General features: G+C 39.1%; 1 protein-coding gene across 2 annotated transcripts in view; it reads left to right on the top strand.

Annotated features, from left to right (window-relative positions):
- The window catches only part of ATAD2B (ATPase family AAA domain containing 2B), a 151,190-nt gene that overhangs the window by 4,034 nt on the left and 122,658 nt on the right, over positions 1-24,498 (top strand). For both annotated transcript variants that reach the window (XM_082746565.1, XM_082746566.1), the window contains exon 2: positions 22,364-22,515. In XM_082746565.1, coding sequence (XP_082602691.1) covers positions 22,364-22,515 — 152 coding nt within the window. The remainder of the gene's footprint in view (positions 1-22,363; positions 22,516-24,498) is intronic.

The following is a 24,498-nucleotide window of genomic DNA, read 5'->3' as shown; positions in this document are numbered from 1 at the left end:
GTCCTGGGATCGAGTCCCGCGTCGGGCTCTCTGCTCAGCAGGGAGCCTGCTTCCTCCTCTCTCTCTCTGCCTGCCTCTCTGCCTACTTGTGATCTCTCTCTGTCAAATAAATAAATAAAATCTTTAAAAAAAAAAAAAAAAAAAAAAAAGAAGTCTGAAAGCAAAATGTAGTAATGCATAGAACACTCAGATGAGTAGGTAAAAACAGAAGTTCTTCACAGTAGAGCAAGTTTTTGTCATATGTATCAGGGTCTTGAGTAATGTGTTAAACAATGTCCCCTGTCACAGTTTTGAACCAAAATAGCTATGGTGTTCATAGGATTACCTGTGGTAGCCAACTGAAAATGCAACTTTATTCTTTTAGTTTATTATTATTATTTTTAAAAGATTTTATTTATTTATTTGACAGGGAGATAGAGAGCTCAAGTAGGCAGAGCGGCAGGCAGAGGGAGAGAGAGAAGCAGGCTCTCTGCTGAGCAGGGAGCCTGATGTGGGACTCCATCCCAGGACCCTGGGATCATGACCTGAGCCCAAGGTAGCTGCTTAACCAACTGAGCCACCTGGCACCCTATTATTATTATTTTTAAAGATTTTATTTATCCATTTGGCAGAGAGAAAGAAAGCACAAATAAGCAGAGCTGCAGGCAGAAGAAGAGGGAGAAGCAGGCTCCCCAATGAGCAAGGAGCCCCATGAAGGGCTCCTCTATTCCAGGACCTTGGGATCATGACCTGAGCCAAACACAGATAAGCCCAACAGACTGAGCCACTCAGGCGCCCCTGAAAATTCAACTTTAAACAATTCAATTACTGGCCATTTCTGTAGTTTAGATACTCAGTTTCAGTTTTTAAGGTCATGGATGAAACTTAAAATATCTGTGTCAGTGAATCCATATTAATTCCTTAAAGCAATTTCGCTGGCACGTAGTCTTTGTAACCATTCTTTGATAGGTCCTTGATTGCGTGTTCCCTAAATACCTAATTATAGATAAACCTGTAGCCTCTAGAAACCAGCTGGACGGGTGATATAGGATTATTACTTGCTAGGAGGGCTAAGGCCCAAACCAGTAGCTTAGCCTGAATGAAGAGTGATCCTGTTTCTTCAAGGATCCACCTCAGAAATGTGCTGTATTACTCTGAATTGTATATTTGGCATTACTTTTCACACATACACAATGAAATTTCATTTGTGTCCCCTACTGAGTTGATTTCTTGGTATTTGGGTTTTGGTCTTTTATTGGGACTATTTTATCTTTGTTATACCTCTCTGCTGTGGGAGGATTTCATGAAAAATGAGCTATTGAGTAAAAGGCAGTTGGGATTTTTGGATAAAAACTTCTACGAAAGTACAAAGTTAGAGGGGAAAACCATACATAAAATGTTGTGTTTAAATATAAACTAGACAGTTTTATAGAGGTATGTTGTGCGTGGCTTATATCAAATGATAGAAAAGACATCTGAAGGGGTGTCTGGGTGGGTGGCTCAGTTGGTCAAGCATCTGCCTTCTGCTCAGGTCATGATCCTGGGGTCCTGGAATCCAGCCCTGCATTGTGCTCCCTGCTCAGCTGGGAGTCTGCTTCTCCCTCTTCCTGCTCATTCTCTCTCTCTCTCAAAAAAAAAAAAAAAAAAGATTTTATTTATTTATTTGCCAGAGAGAGAGAGAGAGAGCACAAGCCGGGGAGTGGCAGGTAGAGGAAGAAGCAGGATTCCAGCTAAGCAAGGAGCCCGATGTAGTGCTCCATCCCAGGACCCTGGCTGGGATCATGACCTGAGCTGAAGGCAGATGCTTAATGGACTGAGCCACCCAGATGTCCCAATAAATAAAATCCTAAATAAAAAAGAAAGAAAGAAAGAAAGAAAGAAAGAAAAAGACATCTAACTTCTAAATTACAGTTACTAGGCTATAATTTGTATTTGTTACTATATCCTTTGAGTATATGCTGTAAGATTCTAAACTTCAGGTGCTTTTGAACTTTAACTATTTTGTATTTTTTTTTTTTCATTTTTAGATTGTTATTTTAGTTTCATCTGGAGGTAGAATATATATCTTTGGTTAAAATTTTTCTCCCTTGGGGGTACCTGGCTGGCTTAGTTGGGAGAGCACGAGACTCTTGATTTTGGGGTCATGAGTTCAAGACCTACGTTGGGGGTAGAACTTATTTAAAAAAAAAAAAATTCCTAGACTTTTCTACTAGAATAGTGTATAAGCTTCAGGAGGGTCGGCACTGAATCTTATTTTCCCTCAGTTGCTATATTCCAAGGGGCTAGTGCCACATCCCACACATAGAAGATGCTCAATACATTTCTGTTAATGAATAGGGTGTTAAGGAGCCAATTATGTTGTGAAAATAAAGATGTTTGGAGTTTGAGAGTAGAAGATTAAAAAAATACAGTCCCTACTTTTAGGGGTATAAGTATACACATAGTATACATACAAGAAATTATTAACAAGACAAGTCAGTTCAAGTAGGGGCTAAATCAGTGGGGTGAGTTCTAATCCTTTGCTCAGTTGTTTTGAGTAGAAATGTTTGAGGTTCTTTAAAGACAAAAATTGTATTTACAGCTGTATCCTGAATGCTGGTAGTATTGCCTGCCAAACATAGTGCACAGTAAATAATTTTTGAATGAGTGAATGGAAAGTATGCTTCATTTTATTTATTTCTTTAAAGCTATGCCTACTCTTTCTTTTTCTTCTTCTTCTTCTTTTTTTTTTAAGATTTTATTTGTCAGAGAGCGAGAGAGAGAGAGAGCGTGCGTGCAAAAGCAGGGGGAGTGGCAGGCAGAGGGAGAAGCAGGCTTCCTCCTGAACAAGGAACCCGATGCAGAACTCGATCCCAGGACCCTGGGCTCATGACCTGAGCTGAAAGTAGATTCTTAACCGACTGAGCCACTTTGGTGTTTCAAGTATGCCTCATTTTAAATTATTTTCATGTTTGCAGGCTTTACTTGAGCTGTATTTACTTGTTGCATTTTGCTTTTCTGCCTATTAGTGGTAGCCTGATAAGGAGAGTAAACTAAGGTTTATTTAGCATTTCATGCCAGGTGTTTAATGCTGTCTCATTTAATCCCTGCAACCCTGTAAGGCAGGTGATGGTACCCCCATTTTACAGTTGAGGAAATGAGTTGTCAAAAAGGTTAAATGGCATGTAGAAGACCAATTAGGTAATAAATAGTAGGTAATAAGTAATATTAAATAGGTAATAAGTGGATTTCATATTTAAATCTAGTTCTGTTTTCTCCACTTTGGTATCTTACTGTCTTATCTGTACTTATCATATCACTATTCTTTTTTTTTTTTTTTAAAGATTTTATTTATTTGACAGAGAGAGAAATCACAAGTAGGCAGAGAGGCAGGTAGAGAGAGAGAGAGGAGGAAGCAGGCTCCCTGTGGAGCAGAGAGCCCGACGTGGGGCTTGATCCTAGGACCCTGGGATCATGACCTGAGCCGAAGGCAGAAGCTTTAACCCACTGAGCCACCCAGGTGCCCCTATCACTATTCTTTGATGCTGTTCAGTCAGTAGTTTCCACAAATATCTGGCAAAGGAAAGAAGGCGGCTGTTGTGCAGTCGGGAAATTCTCTACATACTGTGTATAGACTGTCTAGAGTTGTGTCTTGGATTACGTATTGGGACTAAAAGTGGGAATAGTGGCCTATAGGGATATGAAATATTGGATAGTGATTTTCAGTAATTGCTGCCTTACTTCAGGGGGTGGGTGTAGGAAGATGAGCAGATACGTTGTAGAGAGATCATTTTGCAGTATTGTAAAGATGACTCGGGGAAAAAAATCTCTATAAAGAGAGTAAATCTGGAGCATTGTGGTCTACATTAGAGGTATACTTGTGCTGCCATCTGTCCCCTCTGCTCTGTGATATTTGTCAAAAGTGTGTACGTTTTCTTTTTTTTAAAACATCTAAAAAAAAAAGATTTTATTTATTTATTTGAAAGAGAGAATAAGAGAGAGCCAGCGTGAGAGTGGGGAAGGTCAGAGGGAGAAGCAGACTCCCTGCCGAGCAGGGAGCCCAATGTAGTACTCAATCTGGGAACTCCAGGATCATGACCTGAGCTGAAGGGAGTTGCCCAACCCACTGAGCCACCCAGGCACCCTGTGTGTACATTTTCTTTTATGCTCTGAGAATCTGTTTATTTGAGGGGGTAGGTAAGTGTTTTCCATTTGAAAAAAAAAAAAGTGTCATGCTTTAAACCTCTTGAAAAGAGATTATATAGCATACTTATAAATAGAGATACATACTAGTGAATTAAACATGTTTAGCATTATTAGTTTGTGTCTGTATTCTCGGACCCAAATTAGAATCTCTGGACCAGTGGTGCTTCACATTGCCATAAAATGATATATTCTCTCATCTCCAAGACAGGAACTTGGAGAAAATTCAGCCTAACTTTGGTGGTGAGGCTTGCTTATTCCTTTGTTTTTTCATTCAGTCAATAAATATTTATGAAGTACAACTACATTAAATGTAAGTGGGCAAGTGTGGGTAAGTGTGAGTAAGTATGGGCAAGCATTTTTGTCTTTGGTTCACTCTTACAGGACTGCCATGTTGTAAAAAGTCAAGGAGGCACCATTCACACTGTAGTCTATGTGAATTGTATCCCCTGGAATTGTGCATTGCAGTCTTTTTATGTTATATGCTGCAGTTAACATCCTCATACAACGTCCCTTGAGGACTTGGTATAGGAATTTCTTTGAGATACCCAGAAGTGGAACAGAGGATACATGTATTTAAATATTACTTCACATTTGCTGCTCTGGTCTCTACTAAGAATAGTTTATAGGGGGTCCTATATCCCCAGACACCTGCCAGTATTTGGGAATATCTAGCCCCCCCCCGGATTCTTATGGAATTTTTATTTATTATTTTTTATTATGTTTAATTAGCCAGTATATAGTACATTGTTAGTTAATACCTAGTTTTTTAATTTCTTTTGTTACTAATTTTATGAACAACACTTTATGTCCATAGTAATGTTTTTGATATAGTGTGGATTGATTATTTGATACTAAAATCTTGTCTCCCTCTTTTTAAAAGATTTTACTTATTTTGCAAGAGAGAGCATGCGTGCACCAACATCGTGGCGGGGGGGGTTGGTAGCGGGGGAAGGGGTAGAGGGAGAAGCAGACTCTCTGCTGAGCTGGATGTTCGAGGATGCAGGACTTGATCCCAGGTCCCTGGGATCGTGACCTGAGCTGAAGGCAGACGCTTAACCACTGAGCCACCCAGGTGCTGTGTCTCGTCTCATATTAGGATTCTACCTAATTTTTTTGTTGTTCAAATCTTACTGTTATGTATATATATGTATATATGTGTGTGTATATATATATACGTGTGTGTGTGTGTATTTAATTTAATTTAATATTTTAAAGTAAGTTCTGTACCCAACCTGGGCCTTAAACTCATCACTCCAAGATCAAGAGCTGCATGCTCTACTGACTGAGCCAGCCAGGAGCTCCTGTATATCCCCCTGGCCCCCCTTATTTATTTTAAAAACTTTATTTTGTTTTTAAGATTCTATTTATCTGTCAGAGAGAGAGAGTGTGTGCACAAGCAGGGGGGAGAAGCAGGCAGAGGGAGAAGCAGGCTCTCCACTGAGCAAGGAGCCCAGTGAGGGACTCCATCCCAGGTTGCTGGGACCATGACCTGAGCTGAAGGCAGATGCTTAACTGACTGAGCCACTCAGGTATCCCTCTATATATTTTTATTTTTTATTTTTTTAAAAATTTATTTGAGAAAGGGAGTGCATAAGCAGGGAGAGCAGGAGGGGAGAATGAAGAAGCAGGCTCCCCTCTGGCGAGGGAGCCTGATGCGTGGCTCAATCCCAGGACTCCCTGAGATCACAGCCTGAGCTCTAAGCAGATTCCCAGCTGACTAAGCCACCCAGGAGCCCCTCTCCCTATATTTTTAAAGAAACTTTTTCTTTTAGAATTGTTTCTAATTTCTTTCCTGCTTTATTCTAGATTCAGTGATTGTCAAGAAGTATATTGTCAAGAAAATTGAAGGGGCACTTATTTTATAATTATCTTTTTGTTATTCTAGTCTAATACCACTGTGTTCAGAGTACATACTCCTTATGATTTCAGTCTTTTGAAATTCTGATTTATATTTGTCACCTTATTTATGATTAGTTTTAGTTCTGTGTATATTTCAAAAGAATGTGGATTTTGCATAGATTATGTCTAATAGGTCATATTTATGAACCTTCTGATTTTATTTAATTAATTTATTTTATTTAGAATGGGAGGGAGAGAATGGGCAGGGGGAGGGAGAGAGCATCTTAAGCCGGTTCCACTCCCAGCGCAGAGCTTGCCTTGGGCCTGATCTCCGTGTCATAAAGCTTTAAAACTGGCTCCCCATCCAGCACGAGTGAGCCCAGTGTGGATCTCCAGTGGGGTGGGTTGTGGGGGGGGTTTGTCGAGGGGCTTGATCTTATGTCCTGAGCTGAAATCAAGAGTTGGATCCTTAAGCTACTGAGCCACCCAGCCGCCCCGTTCTTTCTAACTACATGCTATTTAACATATTCTGGTAATGTTCCACCTTCCTATCTGTATTGTCTAGAATTTTAGTTCTGACTTTTTTTTATGGGTATAGGTACTTTTTCTTTTTCTTTAATTTGTTGTTTTTTCCAGTAGGAATAATTTTTTTAAGGTATCAATTTGATTATCTTTTTATATTTCATATTATCATCTTTTATTTGTCTTCTTTGTGAATACTTCCTCCAAGAATATTTTTAGTTTGGGACTTTTTGGGAAAAACTCTCTGCAGCATTACATGGCTGAAAATATTTTCATGATGCTCTTTTATTAAAATAAAAATTTGGCTGAATACAGAATTCTAGGTTTAATACTTAAAGAATATTACTTTATTGTCATCTTGTATCCAGTGTTACTCTTTATTTATTTATTTTCAGCATAACAGTATTCATTATTTTTGCACGACACCCAGTGCTTTATGCAGTCCGTGCCCTCTATAATACCCACCACCTGGTACCCCAACCTCCCACCCCCCCGCCACTTCAAACCCCTCAGATTGTTTTTCAGAGTCCATAGTCTCTCATAGTTCACCTCCCCTTCCAATTTCCCCCAGCTCCCTTCTCCTCTCTAACTCCCCATGTCCTCCATACTATTTGTTATGCTCCACAAATAAGTGAAACCATATGATAATTGACTCTCTCTGCTTGACTTATTTCACTCAGCATAATCTCTTCCAGTCCCGTCCATGTTGCTACAAAAGTTGGGTATTCATCCTTTCTGATGGAGGCATAATACTCCATCGTGTATATGGACCACATCTTCCTTATCCATTCGTCCGTTGAAGGGCATCTTGGTTCTTTCCACAGTTTGGTGACCGTGGCCATTGCTGCTATAAACATTGGTGCAGATGGCCCTTCTTTTCACTACATCTGTATCTTTGGGGGTAAATATCCAGTAGTGCAATGGCAGGGTCATAGGGAAGTTCTATTTTTAATTTCTTGAGGAATCTCCACACTGTTCTCCAAAGAGGCTGCACCAACTTGCATTTCCACCAACAGTATAAGAGGGTTCCCCATTCTCCACATCCCCTCCAACACATGTTGTTTCCTGTCTTGCTAATTTTGGCCATTCTAATTGGTGTAAGGTGATAGCTCAATGTGGTTTTAATTTGAATCTCCCTGAGGGCTAGTGATGATGAACATTTTCTCATGTGTCTGATAGCCATTTGGATGTCTTCATTGGAGAAGTGTCTGTTCATTATCTTCTGCCCATTTTTTGATATGATTGTTTTGTGTGTGTTGAGTTTGAGGAGTTCTTCATAGATCCTGGATATCAACCTTTTGTCTGTAACTGTCATTTGCAAATATCTTCTCCCATTCCGTGGGTTGCCTCTTTGTTTTGTTGACTGTTTCCTTTGCTGTGCAGAAGCTTTTGATCTTGATGAAGTCCCAAAAGTTTATTTTCGCTTTTGTTTCCTTTGCCTTTGGACATATCTTGAAAGAAGTTGCTGTGGCTGATATAGAAGAGATTACTGCCTATTTTCTCCTCTAGGGTTCTGATGGATTCCTGTCTCACTGTTGAGGTCTTTTATCTATTTGAGTTTATCTTTGTGTATGGTGTAAGAGAATGGTCGAGTTTCATTCTTCTACATATAGCTGCACAGTTTTCCCAGCACCATTTATTTTTATTTTTTTTAAAGATTATTTATTTATTTATTTGACAGAGAGAGATCACAAGTAGGCAGAGAGGCAGGCAGAGAGAGAGAGAGGAGGAAGCAGGCTCCCCTCTGAGCAGAGAGCCCGATGCGGGACTCGATCCCAGGACCCTGAGATCATGACCCGAGCCGAAGGCAGCAGCTTTACCCACTGAGCCACCCAGGCGCACCCCCCCCCCCAGCACCATTTATTGAAGAGACTTTTTTCCACTGTATATTTTTTACTGTTTTGTCAAAGATTATTTGCCCATAGAGTTGAGGGTCCATATTTGGGCTCTTTACTCTGTTCCACTGGTCTATGTATCTGTTTTTATGCCAGTACCATGCTGTCTTGGTGATCACAGCTTTGTAGTAAAGCTTGAAATCAGGTAGTGGATGCCCCCAATTTTATTTTTGTTTTTCAACATTTCCCTCTTTTTTTTTTTTTTAAGATTTTACTTATTTATTTGACAGAGAGAGAGATCACAAGTCAGCGGAGAGTCAGGCAGAGAGAGAGAGAGAAGCAGGCTCCCGCTGAGCAAAGAGCCCGATGTGGGGCTCGATCCCAGGACACTGAGATCATGACCTGAGCCAAAGGCAGCGGCTTAATCCACTGAGCCACCCAGGCGCCCCTCAACATTTCCCTCTTGAAGTTTGATGTTGGTATGATTCTTTTGTAGGTGTTCACGCTCTTTTGAAGCTTATAGTTTTATTTTTTTTTTGTCTTTGTGCATACATTTTGCTAATTTTATTTTATTTTTTAAAGATTTTATTTATTTGTCTCAGAGAGAGAGAGAGAGAGAGTGAGAGCGTGAGTGTGAGCACAAGCAGGTAGACTGGCAGGCAGAGGGAGAGACAGAAGCAGGCTCCCCACTGAGCAAGGAGCCTGATGTGGGTGTCGATTCCAGGACCCTGGGATCATGACCTGAGCTGAAGGTAGCCATTTAACCAATTGAGACACCCAGGCGCCCTGACATTTTGCTAATTTTAGGCATCGGTTTTTCCTTTACCCTTTTTTGGCAATCTTAGCTCTTTTATTCTGCAGTTTTTCATCTTTTTAAAATTGTGGTCAACTTATTTCACTTCATTTAATTTTAATTTTAATTTTTAAGTAATCTCTACATCTAGCGTGGGGCTTGAACTCATGACCCTGAGATCATGAGTTCATGTTCTTTTTTTTTTTAAAGATTTTATTTAATTATTTGACAGAGATCACAAGTAGGCAGAGAGGCAGGCAGAGAGAGAGAGAGGGAAGCAGGCTCCCTGCTGAGCAGAGAGCCCGATGTGGGACTCGATCCAAGGACTCTGAGATCATGACCTGAGCCGAAGGCAGCAGCTTAACCCACTGAGCCACTAGGCACCCGAGTTCATGCTCTTTTGACCAAAACAGCCAGTCGCCTCAATTTTTTTTTAAAGGTTTTATTTATATTTGACAGCACAAGCAGGGAGGGTGGAAGAGGGAGAAGCAGACTCCCTTCTGAGCGAGGAGCCCGATGTGGGACTTGATCCCAGGACCTCGATTGAGGTCATGACCTTAGCTGAAGGCAGTTGTTTAACCAGCTGAGCCACCCAGGTGCCCCCAGTTGCCTCAGTTTATTATTTCTTAGTAATAATTTAAAATTATCATTTCTCAAGTATTACTTCTGGGACTCTCATTATTCAGAAATTGGCACCTAGAAAAATTTTGTCCCTAAATTTATAATTAAGCAGACTGTTTTTAAGGGCTTTTGATGGCATACTGGAAAAATTTACAAGTTACCTTTTTTTTTTTTTTAAGATTTATTTATTTATTTGACAGATTACAAGTAGGCAGAGAGGCAGGCAAAGAGTGGGGTGGGAAGCAGGCTCCCTGCTGAGCAGAGAGCCTGATGCGGGGCTCGATCCCAGGACCCTGGGATCATGACCTGAGCCGAAGGCAGAAGCTTTAACCCACTGAGCCACCTAGGCGCCCTGACAGTTACTTGAGTAAACAAGAAACTTACAGTTACTTAAGCTACTTGGTGTTCCAAGTAGCTGTCTTCTGTTGACCATTTTGGTTTGATTTCATTTTCTTAAGGCTGTAATATTCCATATGTAATTTGTAATATTCCATATATATAGATGCATATTTATGTGTATATATATACCTACATATGTTCATATGTATACATCTACATATATATGCATCTGTATATATATCTCTCTCTATATATCCCACATCTTTGTTCATTCATCTATTGATTGTCATCTGAGCTCTTTCCGTAGTTTGGCTATTGTGAACATTGCTGCTATAAACATTGATGTCCCTTTGGATCACTACATTTGTATCTTTGGGGTAAATACCCAGTAGTGCGATTGCTTGGTTGTAGGGTGGCTCCGTTTTCAAATTTTCGAGGAATCTCCGTATTGTTTTCCAGAGTGGCTGCACCAGCTGAGTATACAGTTATTTAGAAGTGGCAGTTCAGTTGAAAGTGGAAATTTTCTTTCTTTCTTTTTTTTTTAAGATTTTTATTTATTTATTTGACACGGGGGGGGGGGGAGACAGTGAGTGAGGAACACAAGCAGGGGGAATGGGAGAGGGAGAAGCAGGCTTCCTGCTGAGCCGGGAGCCTGATGTGGGGCTTGATCCCATGACCCTGGGATCTTGACTTAAACCGAAGGCAGACGCCTAGCCACTGAGCCACCCAGGTACCCCTCTTTTTGTTTTTTAAATTCCTTTTTAAAAAAGTAATCTCTACACACACCTTGGGGCTTGAACTCATGACTCTAAGCTCAAGAGTCGCAGGCTCTCCTGACTGAACCAGCTAGGTGCCGCAGGAAATTGTCTTTCTTAACATTCTTTAATGTCGTTAATTGAGTAACTCTGTGTACCAGATAGATGCTGAAGCTAAAGGAGTATGTAAGACTCTAGGTCTTAGCTCTTTGACAAAATATTTCATTTTTATTTAAAAATTACGAATTACAAAATAAAAAAAATTATGAGGGGTCCTTGGGTGGCTCAGTTGGTTCATGATCTCAGGGTCCTGGGATCAAGCCCTGCATCAGGCTCTGTGCTCAGCAGGGAGTCTGCTTCTCCTCCCTGTGCCCTTTCCCCTGCTTGTTCTCTCTCTCTCAATAAATAAAATCTTTTTTTTTTTTTTTAAGATTTTATTTATTTATTTGACACAGAGGAGAGACATCACAAGTAGGTGGAGAGGCAGGCAGAGAGAGAGGAGGAAGCAAGCTCCCTGCTGAGCAGAGAGCCCGACCTGGGCCTTGATCCCACGACCCTGAGACCATGACCTGAGCTGAAGGCAAAGGCTTAACCCACTGAGCCACCCAGGCACCCAATAAATAAAATCCTTAAAAACAAGTAAAATAAAATCTTTAAAAATATTATGAAAGAAGTATCTCAAGCAATATGGAAGTGCACAGAAAAAAAAATGCCCTTCCCCTCCTTCCCTAATCCTCCAGTTCATTTTTCCTAGTGATAACTTCTGTTAAAGCTGATGCTCATCTTTCCAGACCATGGCACATGTGTTTATGGGTGATTTATATGTGTGTCTTTTTTTTTTTTTTTTTGTAAAGATTTTATTTATTTATTTGACAGAGAGAAATTACAAGTACACTGAGAGGCAGGCAGAGAGAGAGAGAGAGAAGGAAGCAGGCTCCCTGCTGAGCAGAGAGCCTGATGCGGGACTCGATCCCAGGACCCTGAGATCATGACCTGAGCCGAAGGCAGCGGCTTAACCCACTGAGCCACCCAGGCGCCCCTATGTGTGTCTTTTGAACAAATGGAATTATAATCTATATATTATTTGATAGTAAACTGTGTATCATGTAAATTTTTTCATATTAGTCCTTCTTTTGATGACTTTATAATTTTTTTGTTGTGTCGTTATACCACTTATGTAACTGTTCCCTATTGGTACACAGGTTGTCATTGTGGTTTTTTTTTTTTTTTAAAGATTTTATTTATTTATTTGAGAGAGACAGTGAGAGAGAGCATGAGCGAGGAGAAGGTCAGAGGGAGAAGCAGACTTCCCATGGAGCTGGGAGCCTGATGCGGGACTTGATCCTGGGACTCTGGGATCATGACCTGAGCCGAAGGCAGTCGTCCAACCAACTGAGCCACCCAGGCGTCCCTGTCATCGTGTTTTTAATATTATAAATAATGTAGTAGAAAATGCCATTTTTTAAATAGGTGAAGTGGAATTACTGGATCAGAGGCATGTATCTTTTAAATTTCTATAGGTTTTCCAGATTATTCTCTAAATAGGTTAAATCAGTATGCATCCCACTCCCCAATACTCTCAGAATTGCTGAATTTTTATATAACTTTTACTGGCTGATATAAGGAGTTAGGCTTTAACTTTCTTTCTTTATTTCTTTCTTTTTTTCTTTTTTTTTTTTTTTAAGATTTTATTTATTTATTTGACACAGAGGGAGAGATCACAAGTAGGCAAAGAGAGCTGGGGGACGCAGGCTCCCCGCTGAGCAGAGAGCCCGGTGGAGGGCTCCAACCCAGGACCCTGGGATCATGACCTGAGCCAAAGGCAGAGGCTTAACCCACTGAGCCACCCAGGTGCTGCAGGCTTTAACTTTCTTGAAGAGCAGAGACTGTCTTGTCATCAAGTATTTTTAGTATCTAACACAGTAGGTGCTTAATAAATTTTGTTTGTGAAAGAAATGAATTTGCTAAACAGAATTTTTTTAAAAAAAGATTTTTTTTTATTTGACAGAGTGGGAGAGATTGCAAGTAGGCAGAGGCAGGGGCGGGGGAAGTAGGCTCCCTGCTGAGCAGAGAGCCCAAAGTGGGACTCGATCCCAGGACCCCGAGATCATGACCCGAGCCGAAGGCAGAGGCTCAACCCACTGAGCCACCCAGGTGCCCCTAAATAGAATTTAATAAGCCTATGGAGTTATATTAATCCTGTAAGGCCAGGCAAGTGCCCTTACTTGAGAGTTTATCTGCCGTCAGTCTGTAGATAACGTTTGTAACTCCTGACTACCTCAGTTGGTTCTTCTAAACAGTCTTAAGAGGTGAATAGTATTTTTTAATTACAGGGGTAGTGCTGCTATATAAGACTGGTCCTGTCCAACATTTAAGTGTGTGGCATTTTTCTTAAGAGACCCATGTCTCTTTCTTATTCATTTATTTATTTATTTTTAATGTGTTATTTATTTGAGAGATAGAGGGAGAGAACAGATGCAGGGGGAGGGGTAAAGGGAGAGGGAGAAGCAGGCTCCCCACTGAGTAGGGAACCCAACATGGGGCTTGATCCCAGGATCCTGAGATCACGACCTGAGTCGAAGGCAGATGCCCAACTGACTGAGCCACCCAGGTGCCCCTCTTTCTTATTTTAAGTAATGTATTATTTTCAGATTGAAAATTATTTTCCACTAAGAAAAATGTATCCGAAATTATAGTAGACTGTTTCTGTATTTTTTACACAGTTCCTCAGCTCATTTCTATATATTTTTATCTCTTTGTATATCCTTTTATATATTTGTTCATGTTTAGAAATCTTAAACTAGTAAGCCATTGCTCTTGGGATATGTGAGGAAAATTTAGGATCTTTTGTGAGTCTGAAGTTTTAGGACTTTGTTGGAATAGCATTGGCTCTAAGCAAATAAATAGCCCTGTGAGTTTGTTTTCTGCAGTCATGGTAACTGCTGAAAGAAAAATTGACTGCTCTTCTAAGCTTTCTCATGAAAGCAGGAGTACTTATTTTGAAAAAAGGTAGATAAAAGGACTGTGTTATATAGGAAACTGGAAAAGATTGATTGTACTCATATACTTTTTGATCTAAGCTGGGTGATAATGTTCCTATTTTGTTTATTTTTTGTCTCTTTGAGGATCTTGTTCTCATCAGTTATCTTACTCTTTAAAATTTTATCTCATTTATTTATTTTTTAGAAAGATTTTATTTATTTATTTGCCAGAGAACACAAGCAGGGGGAAAGGCAGAGGGAGAAGCAGACTCCCCGCTGAGCAGGCAGCAGGATATGGGGCTCCATCCCAGGACTCTGGGATCACAACCTGAGCTGAAGGCAGACAGTGAAGACTGAGCCACTGAGGTGCCCCTGTAGTTTTTTTTAATTCTCTTCTGTGGTTCCTTCTATTTAGAAGAGACCATGTAATTATTTATTTATTATAATTATTTTATAGATTTTATTTATTTATTGGACAGAGAGACAGACAGTGAGAGAGGGAACACATGCAGGGGGAGTGGGAGAGGGAGAAGCAGGCTTCCTGCTGAGCGGGGAGCTGGATGCGGGGCTGGATCCCATGACCCTGGGATCATGACCTGAGCAGAAGGCAGATGCTTAAGGACTGAGCCACCCAGGTGCCCCTGTTTTTTATTTTTTGTCTTTATCATTTTTTTTTTAAAGATTTATTTATTAGAGAGAGCGTAAGAAAGAGAGAAGGAGAGGGAGAGAGAATCTTAAGCAGATTCCACACTGAGTACAGAGCCAGTTGCAGGGCTCCATTTCACGACCGAGGGTCGGGACCTGAGCCAAAACCAAGAGTTGGACACTTACTTAACTCACTGTTAACGTAAAGAAAAAAAGAATATAACCAAGTGTAACATTAAAAAATGAGAAAATCAAAGAAATAAGTGAATTAGCAAACCATCAGATTAATCTGAGGCTTGATGACAGCCTCATGAAGAGCTGTGGAAGTAGAAAAGAAGAAACTTACTCTAGAAAGGAGAATAACTGAGAATTATTGACACCAGCATTCAAATAAGCACAATAGCCCAGATGCCTCTTTATCTTAAAAGAGAAAATTCTTGGGGTGCCTGGTTGTACCCCAAGTGCACATGACTCTTGATCTTGGGCTCATGAACTAGAGCCCCACATTGGGAGTAGAGTTTACTTAAGAAAAAAGGGTGCAAAAAAAAAAATAAAAAGAAAAAATTCTTCCCTTACTTTTTTGACTTTGTAACCTCTTTAGACCATTGTCACATTTCTTTCTTCACACTGACACTTCCTGTAATAGCTTTTTAGTCATCAATTGTATTTTCTCACTGCTCACTCAGTCCTTCACCTGGTAATTTCTATCCTGCATTTTGGAGAATTTGCCCTATCAGAAGTTATAGTGATATTCTAATTACTAATACACAGGTTTATCAGCTTTTTTCCCATTAAGTCTTTTTGGAACAAACTTCCACTCCCCTTTTTTAGTGAAACACTATATATTTTTCTCTTAATTATACAAAAGCTGTCTGCTCTTTGATTTAAGGTAGGCCTTTTAAAGATTTTTTAGTTCTGTTCTCTGTTTTTTCATTCTGTATGTTACCTATGATCCATCTTTTAAACATTTTTAAAATATTTTGTTTATTTGAGACAGAGTGAGTGCCCACACAAAACACCTGGGGAGAGGGAGAGGGAGAAGCAGACTCCCTGGTGAATGTGGTGCCCACGAGGGGTTCCACTTGGGGCTGGATTCCAAGAGCCTGAGATCATGACCTGAGCTGAAGTCAGATGCTTAACCAACCCAGGCCCCCTTACCTATGATTCTTCTATAATCATGTCATATCTATCTCTAGTACTCACCTCACTCTGTCTCAGAGCTGTATTTCCCACAGCCTGATAGACATCTCCCTACATTGCTGGCTAGAATTCTAAACTTAACTTTTTGAAATTAGAATTCACCATTACACTTCTTCCTTTAACATCTATCTCCTGGATTCCCCTCCATTCCCACTAAAAAATAACCACTTTCACATCTGCAATTATTGTGCTTATTTGAATGCTGGTGTCAATAATTCTCAGTTATTCTCCTTTCTAGAGTAAGTTTCTTCTTTTCTACTTCCACAGTTCTTCATGAGGCTGTCATCAAGCCTCAGATTAATCTGATGGTTTGCTAATTCACTTATGTCCTTGATTTTCTCATTTTTTAATGTTATACTTGGTTATATTCTTTTTTTCTTTACGTTAAAACCCAAGTTCTAGATTTCTGATGAATTCCCCTCTGGGCAGGAAGTCTTCCCTAAAAATTAAAGCAGTATAAATTCTTCTCTGCTCTATTATTCTCAGGTTCTTTTGGCTAGTTTTATGAAATTTGTGGTAGAATAGTGGCCAGTATTTTTAGTAGCTGATAAGTATGACTTAAGAGACTCTAAGACTCAAGGAGAAAATGATTCTTGCTAATTGGAAAAATTAACAGTTTTTAAGGTTAGAGTTTAGAGTAAAAAGTCATTTAGGTGGGAATGACTTTATGTTGTCCTTGTACTTTTATTTTCTGGGCATTTGACCCTGTTACTAAGATACTTCTTTTGGAAGTTATCTCATCTTTGAATCATGTTCTTTGTGAACATCTGATCATTCTTTGTTCTCCATTATCGTGTTTTAACAAAACAAAGTCCACATCATTTATGATATCTTTGTTCTTCTCTACTGACAGTTAGCATTTTTTGTTTTTGTTTTCAGAGAATTATGTACTTCTATTATGGTATTTACTGAAATATGCCATATATCGACATTGTGACTGTCAATGCCATAGATTGTGTATCGAGTTCAGGTAGTTCTTAATCTTTTTTACTGTTGTCCTCCATGTCTTAGGTACCTAGTAGGCTCCTCAATAAATGTTAAATGAAATTATTCCCTAGTCTGAGATGCCTTTCTTACTCATGGATTGTAATCACTCTGACACAAATTGCTAAATGACTGTGGGTAGATTGCATAATCTTTCTTAAGTATCTTTGTTCTGAAACTGGCAACGCCTTCCCTCAAAGGGTTAGGTTATAATTACCTAGTAAAATGCTTTGAAGATGAAAAAGTTAATGTTGAGCATTATGATCATCCTATTAAAGGCTACTGTTAGTACACAGGTTTTGTAGGTAAAAGCTTTCCCAAAGCTTTAAGTTAATTAAATGGTGCTGAAGTAATTAATTTCTATGTATTTACATTTTGGTTTTTTACTTTACTTAAATCCCTAGATTTCTTTGGAGGGAAGGAGCTTTTTGTGATGTTACTTATTTTAAGATCTCTGTCATGGAGCCAAGTCCAAACTGAAACCCTACCATGATAAGAAAAAGACAACAGAATAGTGCAATAGTAGGATGGTGTGACTCAGATACTTAAATTATATTATATGCTAGAAGTCCTCAAACTTCTGGGTACTAAGAATCATTCGGAGGCCCTTGTTAAAAATATTCCAACTCCAGAGATTTAGTTTAGCAGGTTATGTTTCTTTAAATGAGAAATCAGGTGATTTCTGATTCAGTTAGTATGTGAATAACACTTTGAGAGACACTCCTGAATGGAACTGAAAAAAGCTAGTACAATATGAGAAGACCTGAGATTAAGGGTTGCACATTTTACCAGCTGAGCCAGCCAGGAGCTCTGGAAAATATGGGTCTTGAGGGGTGAGTGGTAGGATTTGGTTAGGAGTAATGCTGACCAGGACTGTCTAAATTGGTGAAGTAGTTCACATGTTATCAGTTTCTGTATTCACAAACATGCCTTAGTGTAGAACACATGACATTGCTTCCTCAGTGACTGCTTGTTGAGAACATTATAATAATGCTTTTCAGACATTATGTGCACAAGAGTCACCTGAGGATCTTGTAAAGAAATGTTTTCTGATTGGATACTGGGGCAGGGAACACATTTGGAGTGACAAATGTAGAGAGTAATCAAGTCTTGGATGAGTAGTTGAATTACATGACCTTTAAGATACACGTTAACCTTAGCGTTTTATAAATTTCTTAGGTGGAATGTCGGAGATAATAGAGAACTATTGTATATTAGGAATGGCAGGACCTAATTTTTTTTTCCTTAGTTCTGTCACTCCTTTCGTTAGCCATGTGATGTTGGGCTAGTTAATATACTCCACTAAAGAGTGGGGATTAGAGAAGGTAAGAGCCTGAGGAAGTGAAATTTAGTGCAATTTTAAGATTTACTATTTTAGAGTGAAAGAGGGGAGGGACAGAGGGAGAGGAGGAGAGAGAGAAGCAGACACCCTACTGAGCGCAGACCTGATGCAGCTTGATCCCACAACAGATCACGACCTGAGCAGAAATCTAGTAGGTTACTTAACTGAGCCACCCAGGTGCCCTAAAGAAGTACATTTTTAAAAAGCACTCATTTGTTAAGTACAGTAAGCATGTTTATTGATAAAGTACTATTATATGATTGAATTGCATCCCACATAGTTTATCTCCCTCTACTGAGGATAGATTGGAAGTAGCTAACCAGTTTTTCTTGGAAATTTAAAGTAATAAGTGATGCTATATGTTATACAACTAACATGTTTATTTTCTTTAATTATAGACACTCTGATGTTTGAATATCTAGTAGTTTTTAGTTTTTGTGTTTTTAGTGCGAATGTGGTCTTGTGACTTTAAAACTAGCTCTTGGCAAATTGTATTACACTACAAAATTAGAAATTGGTCTTTCTGTAAGAAATTTTTTAGTAAGTGAATGTTAAATCTATAGGTTATACTTGGGTATGTTTAAACATATACAGTGTTAGAAGTTTTTGTTGGTTTGCTTTCAGGGAAGCTCTAAGTACAACATGGGGCTTGAACTCAAGACCCTGAGATCAGGAGTCACATGCTCTACCAACTGAGCCAGCCCAGCACCCTTATTACAAGTATTTCTTAAGTTTGTTTACTAATGGCTACATTTTGACTAGTTATTGTGTAACGTAGTTGTCTTGCTTTGGGAAAGTAGAATTTAGAAGTGCATTTATGAAAAGGATAATTCATTTTTCTTTTTTCTTTTTTAAAAAGATTTTATTTATTTATTTGGGAGAGAGAAAGAGCGAGAGAGAGAGTACTTACAGGCCGTGTAGGGGAAGAGGCAGAGGGAGAGGCTGAGCTCCCCTGCCTGAGTTGGGCTTGATCCAAGGACCCTGAGACCATGACCTGAGCCAAAGGCAGATGGTTCACCGACTAAGCCACAGAGGTGCCCCTGAAAAGGATAGTTCTTACGCTTTTCTTAAATTTCTAGCATAAAAGGAAATAAAACTTTAATATATTTATTTGGTAGCATATAGGAAATGATCATGTATACCTTTGAAATACTGATCTGTAATATCAAGTGATGAAGTATTAGCATGTGAATTAAATCATCTCTAAAGTAAAGGTTAATCTTCCCTGTGCTCGCTCGCTCTTTTTTTTCCCCCCTGTGCTCTCTTACTTCCCCAACATCCAAAAAATTAATTGGTAAAGAGGAGGGCTGCTGTGCGGATACTGACATTTCTGTAGTCTGAGGACATGTGGCTGGGGAAGAAATAATGGAAATGCAATGGAAGGAAGTCTCTGGTTGAGAAATTATTTATTTTTTATTTATTTTTTAAGAGATTTTACTTGTTTATTCATATTCAGAAACAGAGAGAGAGGTAGAGGGAGAAACAGGCTCTCCAGTGAGTAGGGAGCCTGATGTGGGACTTGATCCCAGAACCCTGGGATCATGACCTGAGCCAGAGGCGGACACCCAACCATCCGAGCCATCCATGCACCTGAGAAATTAGTTACTTTTAAACAAATTAACTAATTTGTTTAAAAAAGCAAATAAATAAATGTATTGAAGATAATGGAAGCCATGGTTCTTCCTGAAGAGCTTACAAACGTGAAAGGGGAAGTCTAGAAAGAAATTTAAGGCATGGAATTAGAATTAGAAGCCTTGGTGTACACATGTATGTTTTATTTATGCACAGATAAAGAAATAGGTATGGATGTGTAGATTTATGTTTATATTCATATATTTCTTAGCTGTCTATGCTGAGAAGACTCAGTAACAGTGAAAGCCCAGTAACAATGAGCGCACCTAATGCTCACATCTTGGCTTCTTTCTTCCTTTCTTCCTTTTTTCTTCTTTTTTAAAGCTTTATTTATTTGAGAGAGAGCATGTATGTGTGCACGAGTGGGAGGAGGGACAGAGGGAAAGAATCTTCTGGCAGACTCTCCTGACTGAGCATGGAGCCCAACAAGGGGCAGGATCCCATGACCCATGAGATCATGATCTAAGCCGAAACCAAGAGTCAGAGGCTTAACTGATTGAACTGCCCAGCCGCCCCAATTTCTAAATACTATTCTTGATTTAAAGGAGTCAGGGCTCTTTAGAGAAATGACTAATTCTAGAGTCGGGGAGGGAAAGTGTAGGGTGAGTTTAGAGATTTCTTTTGTGTCAGAAAACAAGGAAGTTCACAAAATGATGGGATAATGTTGAAAAGGGTACTGGAAACACTTTGAAAGGGCCCTCGGTCGCCAAATCTTGTGTAAATTGAGCAAAAAAAAATAGAGTAATGGATTATAACCTGTAGTTTAAAATAAGAATCCATGAGTTAATACTGTTAAAATTAATGAGTAAATGAATTGGGCAAGGGGATGGAGGGAAAGCTCTTTCAAGTAAAACCGGGGTGGGGGGTGTGGCCTGGATGGCTCAGTCGTTGAGCCTCTGCCTTTGGCTCAGGTCATGATCCTAGGGTGCTGGGATTGAACCCTGCATCAGTTCTCTGCTGAATGGGAAGCCTGCTTTTCCCTCTCCTACTCCCCCTGCTTATATTCCTCTTTTTGCTGTCTCTCTGTCAAAAAATAAATAAGATTAAAAAAAAAAAAAAGTAAAATGTGACTAAAAAATGTAGAAGGACTGATAGGATTAGGTAATCACCATCACAGTGGTATTGGGTGAAAACAAAAATAGTCAATGAATGCTAATGGCTGGTGGGTGGAGGCTTGGTGAGGAATAGGATATTGGTGAATTAGCAGAATAATTCCTCATTAAATCTAATCATACACAAAGGGAAAAATAGTGACTTTATGGTGGAGAAACCTGGCACATACCAGCTTGACCAGGTGATCAAGGTTATACCTAATGTTGGGTAAGTCAAGTATAGACAGTATCATTTCTGTGTATTTTTTCCCAAGAATGTATGGTCTGAATTTGGTTATGAGTAGTGTCAGACCCACAGTCAGGGTCATTTTAGAAACTAAAGAGCTGTACTCTTTTTTTTTTTTTTTAAAGAGCTGTACTCTTTATTTTATTTATTTATTTTTATTTTTAAAAAAGATTTTATTTATTTATTTGACAGAGATCACAAGTGGGCATGACCTGAGCTGAAGGCAGAGGCTTTAACCCACCAAGCCACCAGGCGCCCCTCAACTTTAGTTTTAAAGAACAAATTGCTAACACATTCAGAAATAACAAGCAGGGACAGAAGATAGACTGTTAACAACTCAAAATTTAGGAGATTTTCTTAAATTGGAATTGGAGCAGAAAAATGGAATTTTGGACTAGTTTTGGTGGATAGTAGGTACACCCTTTTTTTTTTTTTAATGATTTTTTAAAAAAATATTTTATTTATTTATCAGAGAGAGAGGGGGAGAGAGCGAGCACAGGCAGACAGAATGGCAGGCAGAGGCAGAGGGAGAAGCAGGCTCCCTGCCGAGCAAGGAGCCCGATGTGGGACTCGATCCCAGGACGCTGGGATCATGACCTGAGCCGAAGGCAGCTGCTTAACCAACTGAGCCACCCAGGCGTCCCTTAAATGATTTTTAAAAAAGATTTTTATTTATTTATTTGACAGAGAGAGAGAGAGATCACAAGTAGGCAGAGAGGCAAGGCAGAAGAGGGGGAAGCAGGCACCCCGCTGAGCAGAGAGCCCGATGCGGAACTCTATCCCAGGACCTTGAGATCATGACCTGAGCCAAAGGCTTAACCGGCTTAACCCGTTGAGCCACCCAGGCACCCAAGAGCTGTACTCTTTATAGTCAAAGGCAAGATGGGGGAAAGCTAAAGAGCTATTCCAGATTGAGGATGGCAGAAGAGATCTGATAACTGAATATGATATATGTTCTTGGATAGGATGCTGAACCTGGATCAAATAAAATTTGAATGTGAATTGGCTCTGTGTTATATCAGTGTTGACTTCCTGATTGGAAGGGTTATATGATGGTAATGTATCAGAGTTATCTTTTATGGGATGTATGCACTGGAGTATTTAGGAGAGAATGAGGAATCATGTCACTACGAGATACATATGCACATCTTTTCTATAGGCTTGAAACTATTTTAAAATAAGAAACTATATACTTTCCTGATTATAAATGTAATCTAATTCCTTTGTTTCTGTATTTACAGATTATTACATTTACATACTTGTAGAGTGATTCATTCAGTAAATACTTATTGGTTGAATAAGTAATGTACTTTATCAAGAATGTAGGAATTCTATGTTTTAAGAGGAATAATAAATTTTTAACTGTCTTTCAGAAAGCTGAAGTTGATGGTAGTTTAAGTGATAGCCATGTGTCTCCTCCAGCCAAACGCACTTTGAAACAACCTGATTCTGTTTGCAAAGACAAATCAAAATTGCGAAGTACTGGTCAGCGAGAGGAATGGAACATACCAACTGGACAGGCCAGGTGAGGAGTGAGAACCCATCCACTGTTTTTTCATGAATTATCTGATATGATTGAGGGCTCATATTAATGCTAATTTTCTTAAATTGTAAAGCCACTATTATCTAGAAATACAAAATTTTAAACTTGTTTTATGATTTCGTATGTATTTTCTCTAAATAGCACATAAAGTATATTTGCTATGTAAAAATATTTAGTATATAATAGAAACTATTATTACTAAATAATAAGGATTTCGGTAGGTCTTGAATATGTGTATATCTTTATACTCCTGAAAGTTTTAAATAAAGATATTTGGTTAGAATTATATATTTATTTGAAAATAAAATCTCCCTTTTCTAAAATTATTAAATATTACCCTTGAATTGATATACTGAAATGTAATAAAATAAAAATTAACTTTTAAAGAAATCTTTTCATTTGTCTGCTTGTTGTCAGTTTAAATTTGGTTTGGTTCAGTATGTATCAGGAAAATTTACTTTTACACACTTACCAAAGTAAATAGTAATAGTTTAATGTAGATAAAAAAGGCACACACACAGAAAGGATTTAAACTTTGATCTCAGAATTTTTAGCTTCTCTTTTCTCCAGTCTTTAACGTAGAAGTGCTGATGATGTGCTGACTATAAACAAAAGTGAAAGGGAAATCCTTTGGTTTCCTTCCTCCTTGAAGTACTTAAAAATTACTTGGTTTTCTATGTGCACATAAATTCTGGGTACTGTTACTCTTTTTTATTTTTTATTTTATTATTTTTATTTTTATAAAGATTTTATTTATTTGATAGAGATCACAAGTAGGCAGATAGGCAGAGACAGAGGGGGAAGCAGGCTCCCTGCAGAGCAGAGAGCCTGACCCGGCTCGATCTCAGGACCCTGGGATCACGACCTGAGCTGAAGGCAGAGGCTTTAACTCACTGAGCTGCCCAGGCGCCCTGTTACTCTTTTTTTTTTTAGATTTTATTGATTTATTTGACAGACAGAGATCACAAGGGCAGAGAGGCAGGTAGAGAGAGAGGGAAGCAGGCTCCCTGCTGAGCAGAGAGCCCAAAGTGGGGCTCAGTCCCAGGACCCTGAGATCATGGCCTGAGCTGAAGGCAGAGGCTTAACGCACTGAGCCACCCAGGCGCCCCCCTGTTGCTCTTTTTCTAAAAGATATTTTTAAAAAGATTTTTATTTATTTGAGAGAGAGAGCACAAGCATTGGGGAGGGGCTGAGGGAGAGGGCAAAGCAGATTCCCCACTGAGCTAGGAGTTCTTTGGCCAAGGAGATCATGACCTGAACCAAAGGCTGATGGTTAACCATCTGAGCCACCCAGGCGCCCCTGGATACTGTTACTCTTTAATGAAGAAAAAAAAAATTGGGGGGTTGTATAGACTTTGATAGGCAGTATACATTTTCTAGTCCTTGAAGTCTTTTACCTATTTCAGTATGTTCCAGAAGATGCACCATTTTACTCTAAGTGTTTTATTTTGCATTGTCTGGGAGCTAAGTAGGAAAATCTTGAATCATAGCCTGTTGATCTTTCTTTTCCCACACTCATTCATCTGTTTTATACAGATCCAGGTCACTATAATGATGTTACTTAAAATGAGTACTGCCCTTTAATTATACTTCTAGACTTGATCTACCTGTTGTAATCTGTATCCTATATTTATTAAATGAATGAATCAGGTGGCCTTTTCTAGATAAATGTTTCTTAAAAATGTTCTTTTAGTGTCAGAGTTTAATCTTTCACTGTAAGATAATTTTAACAGTTTGAATATATAATGGGCACTTGATTTTCTTCATCTTAGCCACTCAGAGGCCTTTGTGTAAATTGATCTCGATTATGTCTTTTTTATAAAAAAAAATGCCTCAAAAACTTTTTTTTTAAAGATTTTTTATTTATATATTTGACAGAGAGACAGTGAGAGAGGGAACATAAGCAGGGAGAGAGGGAGAGGGAGAAGCAGGCTCCCTGCCGAGCACAGATCCTGATGTGGGACT

The sequence above is a fragment of the Mustela nivalis genome, assembly GCF_964662115.1.
Source record: "Mustela nivalis genome assembly, chromosome: 8".
NCBI lineage: Eukaryota > Metazoa > Chordata > Mammalia > Carnivora > Mustelidae > Mustela > Mustela nivalis.
This window is presented reverse-complemented; position numbering and strand designations above follow the sequence as displayed.